Here is a 10,631-nt window from a genome sequence, read left to right on the forward strand (position 1 = left end):
CGTTTCTTCTGGCAAAGACTCAAAGTCACCAGGACGATGATGCAATTTCTCCTTGCCGTCTTTTCCAGCAAGATAAAATGTGGTGAAATGATCAAGATTTTCAACTACCAAATCACTCTGAAAAATAAAAACATAATTCTTGTAAATTTATTTTGATATAAATATGTTTTAAATAATCAATGCAGTAAAGAAATTGTTTTCATATTTGATATAAGTTATTAAAATTTAATATATTGTAAAAATGAAATAAATCTCACCATTCGATCTTCTGGTGTCTTGTCAAAATCTAGATCTGGTTTAGTTACCTTAGTTTGAGAATTTCTAAAAAATAGTTTATATTTAGAATAAGAGGGTGAGGAGGAGGTAGGGTAAAGAGGGAGGGGAAGAGGTAGGGTAAAGAGGAAGGGAGTGGCCGAGCGGTTAAGACAGTGGAACCGTAATTAAGTAGCCATAACATCGGCAAGGGTTCGAGGCTCACTCGCTCCATGGTTCTGGTGGTAGAACGAGTCTTCTCAGATAAGGACTATAAACCGTAGGTCCAGTGTACACATAGCTCATGCGCACTTTAAAGAACCTAGTACATCTTTCGAGACGAGTAGGGGGGTTACCCCGGTGTACTAGTTCACACAAACACAGCCACTGTCACACACAGCCACTGTGCAAATTGGGACTGGACCGTTTTAGAGGTGTTTACCACCTGTTGGTCCAGATCCTTCACTAACTGAGTTAGTGAGAAGTCAAATAAATAAAAGGAGATATTGTGGTTTCAATGTTTATATTTATTCAGAATTTGTTTCTATTCACTATGTAATTCAATAGTACCTAAAGCTCTGTCTACACTATCAAATGAATCAAATGACAACAAATGTGATACGCCCATATATGGACATGACTTCATATCACTACCATATTTGGGCACATCACACTTTTTTAGATAGTGTAGACAGAGCTTTAGATGGACAAAAATAATGTATTGATTTATTAAACTTCTTTTGATTGACGTATCCATTTGTCAGAATAAATAGGTTTATCGTATTGTCTTTATTATATGCCTTATCTAAATAGAAGAATACTAACCTTGGGTTGTGGTGAACATGACCTTTGTCACCAAGACTGTAACCAACGACTACTAAACCACCATCACCTGGGTTCAACTCATGTGATGATACTAAAATTGCAGCTTCTCTATTGAAACAAATAAAATAATTTTGCTTTTCGTTTCCAAATTTTATTTTCCATAAACAAAAAAATCCACACTATGCTCAGGGATTGTGCTCAAGATTAAGTAAAAAGAAAATGTCACATTTCAAAACACTAAAATATTTCGTTTTCATTTGTTACAATGGAATTCAAGTATATTTTTTTACTCAAAATATTTGATCAGACAATATTACCATTATTTGCAACTAAAAATCATGCTATCACAAGCTTACAGGATTTACTACAATCAATGTCTTTATCCAGTGTAAAAATCATCACTCAATTCTCAGTACAATATCTCTACATACACTCAGTATCATAGCCAAATTCTGATGTGATACAGCACTTTTATGCTCTTACCATGAAAGGTTAGATTGCTGAGAATCGCCGAACTATAAATATAAATAAATAATATAAATCTTTATATTTTTTTGGGGCTCCTTCAACAAAATGAGACATAAACAACTTAAATATGTTGACGTTTCTAATACTTACTTTACATAGTACTTTGAATAATCAAGGAATGTATTGAGCTGTACCTTCCAGAGTAGCCTCAGCTTACTATCAAAACACAGTACAGTTGTGTCTGCGAGAACAACCACTACCACCTGAAAAATAAAAACAATAACAAATTCCTTGAATACTGAAATTAATTAGAGATATTGGACCAAGGTATAATTGACCTTAAGGCTTGGTTCCTACTATGGGCCTGTTTCTGCTGCATAAAAATAACCGGTTAAAATCGGTGTGAATAAATTAACTCAAATTTGTCGTAACCGGTTAAAAGGCAGTGCAGAATAACTGGTTAAAAACATCCATTCAATTCGGTGTTAGAACGCCATTTAAACGGTTATCGTTGGCCAACTTTTAGCTGCAACACAAAATAACGGTTATTTGATTGACAGCTGCTGACCCTGAGTCAACTACACAGCAGTAACGTTTGATTAACCGCCAGGACCAGTTGCATTTTGGGTAATTCTACTGATTTTTGTCAACAATCACCCATTGATTTAACCGGTTATTTCGGAGCACAAATTGATCAGAACCTTAAAATTTAAATTGGTTTTAAAATGTGGTTACCACGACCAGTTTAAAGGAGTTTGAGAGGTGAAACAGTGCATTCCAAAAATAAAACAAATAACCAAATCCCCATCATATATTTCCAATTTAATTATATGTAGATCTTCAGTTTGCAAAAGATCTCTTTGGTCGACCACTAATCCATCTGCACTTTTTGTTCCGCCCAGCCGCCTTAAGACCTATGGTGATCAAGCTTTTGCAGTTGCAGCTCCTAAACTGAGGAACAATCTTCCTGATCCTAAAAATGCATCCTCTATCATAGTTAGTCACCCCATCTTTTTCGTTGTAATTTCTTTCTGTTTTCTCTCTCAGCGCTTTGGGACAATCTTTTGATTGTATAAGCGCTATATAAATCGAACAACATAACATAACCTAACCAGGTTTTTGGTATGCAAATAATAACAAAAAACTGAAGAAACAATGATATCAATATTGGAAACATATTATTCAATATCTACAAAATAAATACATACTTGCTTTCGGACTTGAACCATAGACTTGTATGGTTCAAGGAAGCCGACCTCTATCAATACCGGTTGTTTGTAATCTTGGTTTTTATCCTCTCTATTTAAAAGCGATACAGAGCTTTGTTCATGAATAAAAGGCAACACCTTTGAAGATGAGTTATCAATATCAGGCAGTTTGAGAATTTGTAACCTTGGTATGTCTGTACGAGTAGCAACTATAATTTCTAGAGATAAATAAAAATTAAAAATTAAATCCTGATAAATACTATAACTGCATGTACCAATAGACGATTTTAGATGCTTATACACAGTGGTGTTGTTTTCGGTGGAATTTAAGCTGTGAACTAATTGTTTAACTTTTTTCTATCATACAGTGATGTTGTCCAATCTTTTAAGAACATTTTAGTTTTACAGTAATTATTTTCTCACATTTATGATTTTATAATTTAATATCAAGGTGTCCTGAGGCTGAAATCCAATGAAATTTTTTTTGTTTTTGTTTATGCCTGGCTGGTCACGACTGTTTGTCGTCTCTACAAGATGGCTTCCGTAGCACAAAAATTGTCTATTGATCTAGAATCTGAATTGGTACAGCACTGATCAGTGGTGGATCCAGGAATTTGAAATAGGACCCAACAATTGTAAAGAGGTGCTGAATTTAATCTTATGTCCTATTTTGCATTGCAATTTCCAAAATTGTGGGCGCTCCACCACCTTTCTCCTAAAACTAAGTAAGCAATACAGCAACACAACTTACCGTTTTTTCCGTCACTTTCTATGTCTGTAATTTTAGGATATGGTCTGAAATGAGTAAAACCTGTTATTAGTTTATTATTAGCCTAGGTCTAGCTAAAATATAGACTATTATCCTATCTAGGCCTACCTAGTAGGCTTATAGTAAGCCTAGATATGAAATAATTATTAAAATTAGTAATAAATAAATAGACACAGCAGGCTAGGCTAGGCAGGCTGGCGTAAATATAGCATAAAACCATTCATATAAAAACATGTAATTTTTTAGATGTTTTTATATGAATGGTTTTATGCTATATTTGTTTTTATTGGGTTTTCTTTGTTATTATGACGAGCAATGAATTTCCTTTTTGAGGATCAATAAAAGTTTTATGCTATATTTGTTTTTATTGGGTTTTCTTTGTTATTATGACGAGCAATGAATTTCCTTTTTGAGGATCAATAAAAGTTATCTTATCTTATCTTATCTTATTTGTATCTGCCAAACATTATTAATAATAATATAAATGATGAATGAAAAATCACTTGTTTAAATATGTTTATTACACAAGAACTATTTAAATATATTTACAATTTTTCCCATGGTTTAAAAGACACTGTGTTTTGTGAATGCGCCAGATCATTTTCCATACGCCAGGCTGGCTGAAGACGAAACTTATCCCTAACACGAAGCAGATATGCGCCTGCCAAACACGTTAGCAGCACTACAAAATCACGCAGGCTGAATCTCCGAAGACGATTTCCAAGGGCCTCCATTTAATTAGATAAATAATATTATATAAATAATTGAACTTGACATATTAAAAACACAATTATAAAGAACAACAGTCTGGTAAAACAACAGTTTGGTAAAATAATGTATTTAGGCTCATCATGTGCAACGAATTGTAAATAAAACACGATTTCTTCGAAAGTTGATGGAAGCTGCCATTTTAAACTTTCTAGCGTCTGGATCTCAACGACTATTTTTACAACCCTGGGGATCGAGGTATATTCAGAGCGTCATTTCGACGATCGAGCATTCTCTACTTCTACGGAGCGCCATTTATGCCTTTATTTACTTCCGAAATAGAAATAGTACTACGGTAACTGGTTCAGTGGACCAAATTTAGCACCAGTGGAGCACAGTGATATAAAATAGAAATAAGTCACTAATTTTAATATCTTTTCGTGTGTTAATACACTGTGCTCAAGTGGACCCAATTTGGAGCCAGGGGAGCACAGTGATATAAAATAGAAATAAGTCACTGAATTTTAATATCTTTTCGTATTAAGCATATTTGAATACCTACCATACCTACCATACATTTTCGACAATACAGTGTGACATATCTCTATTTAAAAAAAAAAAACAAAATTAAAAAAAAAAAAAATATCCGTCGAGGTTCGAACCCCAGCCGATAGTACTCAAAACTGAGCATTACCCGTTACGCCACCAAGTACATGACTGAAAAGCTGATAATAGTCTATTTATACGTGTATTACGTAATTGATCATTACGTGATAAATATCCTATCAACCTTGCTAAAACCAAAATGATCAGTTAGCTCAGTCGTCTGAGCGTCGTGTTAACAACACGTATGTCGTGGGTTCGATGCCCATGCTGGTCGGTGGAATAGAGTTAAGGCTATGCGAGCCACTGTGTTTGGGGTTCACAGATCATACGTCCCCCTTTCCACCACACATCATGAGGCGACAACATCAATGCATCTGGTGATGTGGTGGAAACGACCCCAAAAGGCTGTGGCAGGGCCTTAGTGCTGAGGCAGGGAGAGCACATTTACCATCTTTTTTTTTTTGGCTCTCGCAAACTGCTTTGGCGGTTTAAATTTTATGTTTAGCGCCCTCAATTTATTTTAATGTTAAAAAAAGGTAATTAATTCTCTTCGTTACGTGTTTTGAAGAGAATTAATTTTATCTCATCGTAGTTTGGTATGCCATGCGTTTGTTATGCAAATGAGTGTGCACATGTGCTGTGGGAAAGATGGTATTGTTAGTCATTCGCGATCAACACACAACACTGTTCAATTTTTATTTTGTTAATCTTTTACATTATAATTATAATTCTACCGTTACACATTATAGTGTATTTTTAAATATCCGTTTAATGCAAGATATTGTATATTGTAGGCCTACTGATATTATGTTGTGAATAAAAGTTTATGGTAGAATAAATAAATAAATATGTTTTAAGCAGATCTTCGAAATTGAAGCCTAATTATGAAGTCGAGTTTTTTAAAACCCAACCTAAAATTCGCATCTGGATAGTTGAAATTTAACATTATAATTATGAAAGGTGATAATTGTAATTGTTTTCTAAATTATAGAAATATTAAAATTAGTAAGTAGGCTTTTGTGTGCTAGCTCTGTTTGTATTTCATAATTTTGTTTTGTTGAATTACCGTCACGGCCACGTGCATTGCATGTCTCACACTTGGGAAACAATCACCATTGTATGGCTGGTCCTGAAGACTTATATATTTCGTTTCATAATTTCCGGGGAAAAAGCTTCCATTCTTAGCTCTGCCCCAACCTTGGTGAGCTTAACTGGAGACTTAATATTTAATTTCATATTTCAATAAATATTTTTTCAAAATTGTCTTTGCTTAGCCCCAATCACGGTGGGGTAGTGAAGACTCTTATACATCATGTTTCAAAATACTATAGGTGTCATTTCTGGGACCTTGTAGTTGTTTTAAACAAAGAAATTGCATTTTATTTGTCAGGAATTTGTATGATTTATTTCTTTTTATTTTGAAATGCGCCTTGAGCACTCTGGAGTGGTATGTGCGCTATAAAAATCTTATTATTATTATTATTATTATTATTATTATTATTGTTATTATTATTATTATTATTATTATTATTAAACAGTTTGGTATGCCGTGCGTTGTTATGCAAATGAGTTTGTGCAGGTGTAATGGGGAAGATGGCATTGTTAGTCATTCGCGGTGAACACGCCACAAAATTAAATTTAAAAGTTGGGTTCACTTGAGCACATTAACATACGATCTGATTTCCCAAACACTACATCAATAGTCAATGTGTGGGAGGATTATAGTGTTATAGAGGAGTATGGATGTGTGTTTATTAATGAAATGACCGAGCACGTGATAAGATGGAGATGGACAAGCCCATTTGGTTTATTTACATGAAAAGAAAAAGATAAATTTGAATCAATGTGAATGCCAAGATGTTTCTGTTTGTCAGTTTGTGATATGGGTATATACGAAACGATATTAAAAGTAGTGACTTTTATTTCTATTTTATATCACTGTGCTACCCTGGTGCTAAATTGGGTCTACTTGAGCAGTTACCGTAGTAGGCCTACTATTTCTATTGTTGAAGTTAATAAAGGCATAAATGGCGCTCCGTAGAGAATGCTCCAGTCATCAGAATGACGCTCTGAATATACCTCGGATATTGGGAGGGATATTGTGGTAGAACCTGGAGTATGGCATGGAGATAGCGTCCTGCAGTATATAACAGTATATATAAAGCAATTTTCGTACTGGTTATGGGTTAAATTCAATCATTTAGTGACATAATAGTACAAACTACGACTACCCTGGATAAACAGACCTTTGACCCTTTCGTCACGGTTGTTAGAGCACGCCAAACTAAACAGGTTAACGCAGCTTAAATACCAAATAATTAGCACAAAACCCAACCCAGTCATTATGAATGTTGCTGGTAAAGTAGCTTTAATATCTGGTGCCGCAGAGGGTCTAGGAAAGGCATTCACAATAAAATTATTGAAAAAACAAGCTAAGGTTCGCTATTATTTTCTTATACAGTATTTATATTTTTTCCAGATACAGTATTACATAAGCATAGTCATATCCAGGTACAACTATGACACGCCAAGATGACCATAAAATATGTTGCATATTGATGACTGGCGTGTATAGAGACCTGCCGATATTTATAATGTACAGTAATATTTTAACACATTTTATTTCAATATTTTAAGGCGGTAGGAATTTTAGATATTCAACAAGAAATGGGAGAAGTGACTAAAAAACAGCTGAACAGCGAATACGGAGAGGATAAAGTGCATTTTATAAAATGTGACGTCACAGACAAGGTTCAATTAGAAGGTAATTAAACGTAACCGTAATATTGCACATAATGGGTGATGCATCATTGCCGCTTTATCTTTCCTAGCCTCCTCTTTCCATTTTGTCATGTCATTCAATCAGATCGTTCGTGCCTATGACCTAGCTTCAGTGGGCGTGGGGAGGGGTGAGCGTTCTTCCCTAGCTGGGCTTAGATCATGGGGGTATAAACCTCCATGCTTAGATGTTCCAAATGTCATGTATTTATTTATTTTTTTATATTCCCGTTTTTAATTTGTTTTGTAGAAGCTTTCGGTAACGTCAAGGACCGATTCGGACAAATTGATTTGGTGTGTAACAATGCTGGAATTGCTAATGAGTCAAAATGGGAGAAAATGCTCGAAATTAATCTGGTATGAACAGCTGACGTTTATTAACTCAATATCACCATTTATAGGCTTTAAAAGCGTGCACGGTTCCTATTTTAAAGCAACGCAACGGCGAGGTGCAACGCGAGTAATAACGACACGATTTATCTGAATTTGCCTTGCGCAAAGGGACGCTAAAGCGTGGTTCCCACTAGAACGCAACGCAACATAACGCAGCAAAGTATCGACGCAAGGTGCTGTATTACGTAATCACAAGTGGGAACCGACGACGCCACAATGCTGCAAAGTCGCAGGTTTGATTTCACGCAGGCGGGGAATGGCATTTTCTTACGTTGCATAGGTTGCATTACGTTGCATTGCTAGTGGGAACCACGCTTTACGTACACGACGCAACGCAAAGTAATCTGACCAATCACAAGCAAACGGGGCTTTACTGCATTTTTGTTCTTAAGTTGTACAATTACGGTGCATGCACTTTCAAAATTTGCTTTCTGTTTTCAGACAGCCGTTATGCGTGGGAGTTTGCTAGCACAGAAATATATGGATCAAGAAAATGGCGGATCCGGAGGCGTTCTTGTAAATGTAGCATCGATGGCTGGTAAGTATTTCGTGAAACTGATTTTTACATATTTTGACTGCATAATTTGTAAATTTCTGTACGCCTGTTTTACCGGAGTTTGTGTCTTACGTTTTGTCTGAAATTGAATCCTTTATTTAGTAAGTCTGCTTGCTTTCTCGTTAATGTGCGGGAAAATACGGACTCGGAGACGTTTACATTGATTAGCTATATTTGTAAACGACCACATATAAGAACGACAACTTCTCAGCATTTATTTGCGGTAACCGTTTATATAGAATTTAAAAAATAACGACCAAGTTAGGCTATATAACAACCCCCTTTTCCATGCATTATTGTAGACCATTTTCTCATTTTAGGAATAGAACCAGTGCCGTTCTCGCCCGCTTATGCGGCAAGCAAACATGGAGTTATAGGATTGAGTAGATCGTTAGCGGTTTGTATTTTTTATAATTGTGCCATTTTAGAACCCTGTGTACAGTTCACCATAGACTTGCCCCAAGTCTGTATTCATTGTCTTTTTTTTTTCGATTTTTGTCTGAAAATAAAACTAAAGTAGTATACGTATTAAACGCCATATGTGCCAAAATATTTATCTTTTTACTAATATTAAAACAAAACTCCGACTGGAAGCGAGACTAAGTTCACCATAACAAAATGCATTTATTTTACGTTAATGGTTGCACAATTTTCAAGCACACAGCATGCAGCATGGACATTATTATGTGGGGTTGTTGGCATTTAACTATTGTGCAATTGAATAAAATGTCTCCTTTACTACAGTCAAATAACTGGGATAAACAAGCAATTGTCCCCACGTCGTCAAGCTTGGTTCCCATTGGATGCAACGCAGTAACTCAACGTAAATGATTGATCAATCACAATCAATGAAATATTCAAACTTTCGCTTGTCATTGGTCAACTCGCTTGCGTTGGTCTCCAGTGGGATCCGAACTGAGCTTTAGAGGAGATTGCTCTACATGAAAAGAGTCTGGGAAAAGAATCACATCAAAAATATAACAACCCAGCCCATTATATTCTAACTATCGTTTCTTTTTTTCTTGTTAGACTAACCCTTTGTTTGTGTCCAATGGTATTCGTGTGAACGCACTCTGTCCAGCCTTTGCTCGAACTGCTATTCTGTATGGTAATGAACCGTACGGTTTTACAAAGGAACACCTAGCCTCAATTATGAAAAAGTTTAAAATATTACCGTAAGTTGGCGTCGTAAAGGTATAATATAATGCGTGATCATTAAGCTTGGTTCCTACTAGGACGTAAAGCAAGGACGTAAACGCAACGCAAGCGTGTTAACCAATGACAAGCGACAGTTTAAATAATCCATCGCTTCGCGATTGGTCAATTCACTTAAGTTGCGTTACGTCCTTGTGTTGCGTCTCTAGTGGGAACCAAGCATTATATTAAAAAAAAACAATTAGGTAAACACTGGAAAAAAATTATACCGGTATTGATATTTTAGGTCTTTTGCTTTGCGTCGTCTGACCTTTGTACCCACTTGGACTCAACACGACGACGTAGACACGACCCAAGTGAGTTGACCAATCACAAACGCCAGTTTGGATGATCCATATCGCGTCATGATTAGTCAAAATACTTGCGGCGCACTTAAGTCCTTGTGTTGTGTCCTAGGCCGGGGAACCAACTTTTAGAGAGGAGGAACCAAGTAGGCATACAGACCACTAATATTCACGTTTGTTGCTTTTGCTCGATTTTGAAATACTCTTGTTTTTATTTTTTAGGGTATCTATTGTGGCAGAGGCATTTATGAAATTGGTTGAAGAAGACCGAAATGGCCATGTCATGCGCGTAACAGGTTCTAAGGGTATTGACCTCCAAACTTATAAGACAGCGCCACTATAAACTCTATTTTTGTATACTGTAAGCCTATATAAAATGAGAATTTTAAAAAAACCGTGTACATAAATTCCTTGATGGCATTCATGCAATGCCGTGTTATTTTGTATAACGTTAGGCCCTACTAGGCCTACATATGGCCCAACGCCGTCCCATATTGAGATTAACATTTTCTAGGCCTATTGCTGTTATAACGTAAACATTATATAATATGTCAATGCGACCAAATTTT

The 10,631-nt window shown here is 35.8% G+C and overlaps 2 protein-coding genes across 2 annotated transcripts in view; one reads left to right on the forward strand and one right to left on the reverse strand.

The window, feature by feature from the left end:
- LOC140056480 (uncharacterized) overlaps nt 1-4,617 on the reverse strand; it is a 31,898-nt gene extending 27,281 nt beyond the window's left edge. Inside the window, exons 1-7 of the mRNA XM_072101857.1 lie at nt 4,072-4,617; nt 3,505-3,548; nt 2,754-2,971; nt 1,696-1,808; nt 1,078-1,185; nt 258-321; nt 1-117 (exon numbers count right to left, since the gene is read on the reverse strand). Of these exons, the coding sequence (XP_071957958.1) occupies nt 1-117; nt 258-321; nt 1,078-1,185; nt 1,696-1,808; nt 2,754-2,971; nt 3,505-3,548; nt 4,072-4,256 (849 nt within the window). The 5' untranslated portion in view covers nt 4,257-4,617. The remainder of the gene's footprint in view (nt 118-257; nt 322-1,077; nt 1,186-1,695; nt 1,809-2,753; nt 2,972-3,504; nt 3,549-4,071) is intronic.
- A 2,368-nt stretch (nt 4,618-6,985) lies between these two features.
- LOC140056983 (15-hydroxyprostaglandin dehydrogenase [NAD(+)]-like) lies at nt 6,986-10,605 on the forward strand. Its single transcript, XM_072102513.1, has 7 exons — nt 6,986-7,273; nt 7,474-7,600; nt 7,865-7,971; nt 8,449-8,545; nt 8,884-8,960; nt 9,593-9,738; nt 10,285-10,605. Exons 1-7 carry the CDS (start codon nt 7,181-7,183, stop codon nt 10,403-10,405), a joined length of 768 nt encoding a protein of 255 aa, XP_071958614.1. The 5' UTR covers nt 6,986-7,180; the 3' UTR covers nt 10,406-10,605.
- The last annotated feature ends 26 nt before the right edge of the window (nt 10,606-10,631 follow it).

Source organism: Antedon mediterranea, chromosome 8 (assembly GCF_964355755.1).
Source record: "Antedon mediterranea chromosome 8, ecAntMedi1.1, whole genome shotgun sequence".
Lineage (NCBI taxonomy): Eukaryota > Metazoa > Echinodermata > Crinoidea > Comatulida > Antedonidae > Antedon > Antedon mediterranea.

Bases quoted from the DNA above. Each gene is read 5' to 3' on its own strand.
- LOC140056983 (XM_072102513.1), top strand. From the start codon at position 7,181: ATGAATGTTGCTGGTAAAGTAGCTTTAATATCTGGTGCCGCAGAGGGT. The intron at 7,601-7,864 runs GTAATTAAACGT...TTTGTTTTGTAG, and splicing joins AGACAAGGTTCAATTAGAAG to AAGCTTTCGGTAACGTCAAG. The intron at 8,546-8,883 runs GTAAGTATTTCG...TTCTCATTTTAG, and splicing joins AAATGTAGCATCGATGGCTG to GAATAGAACCAGTGCCGTTC.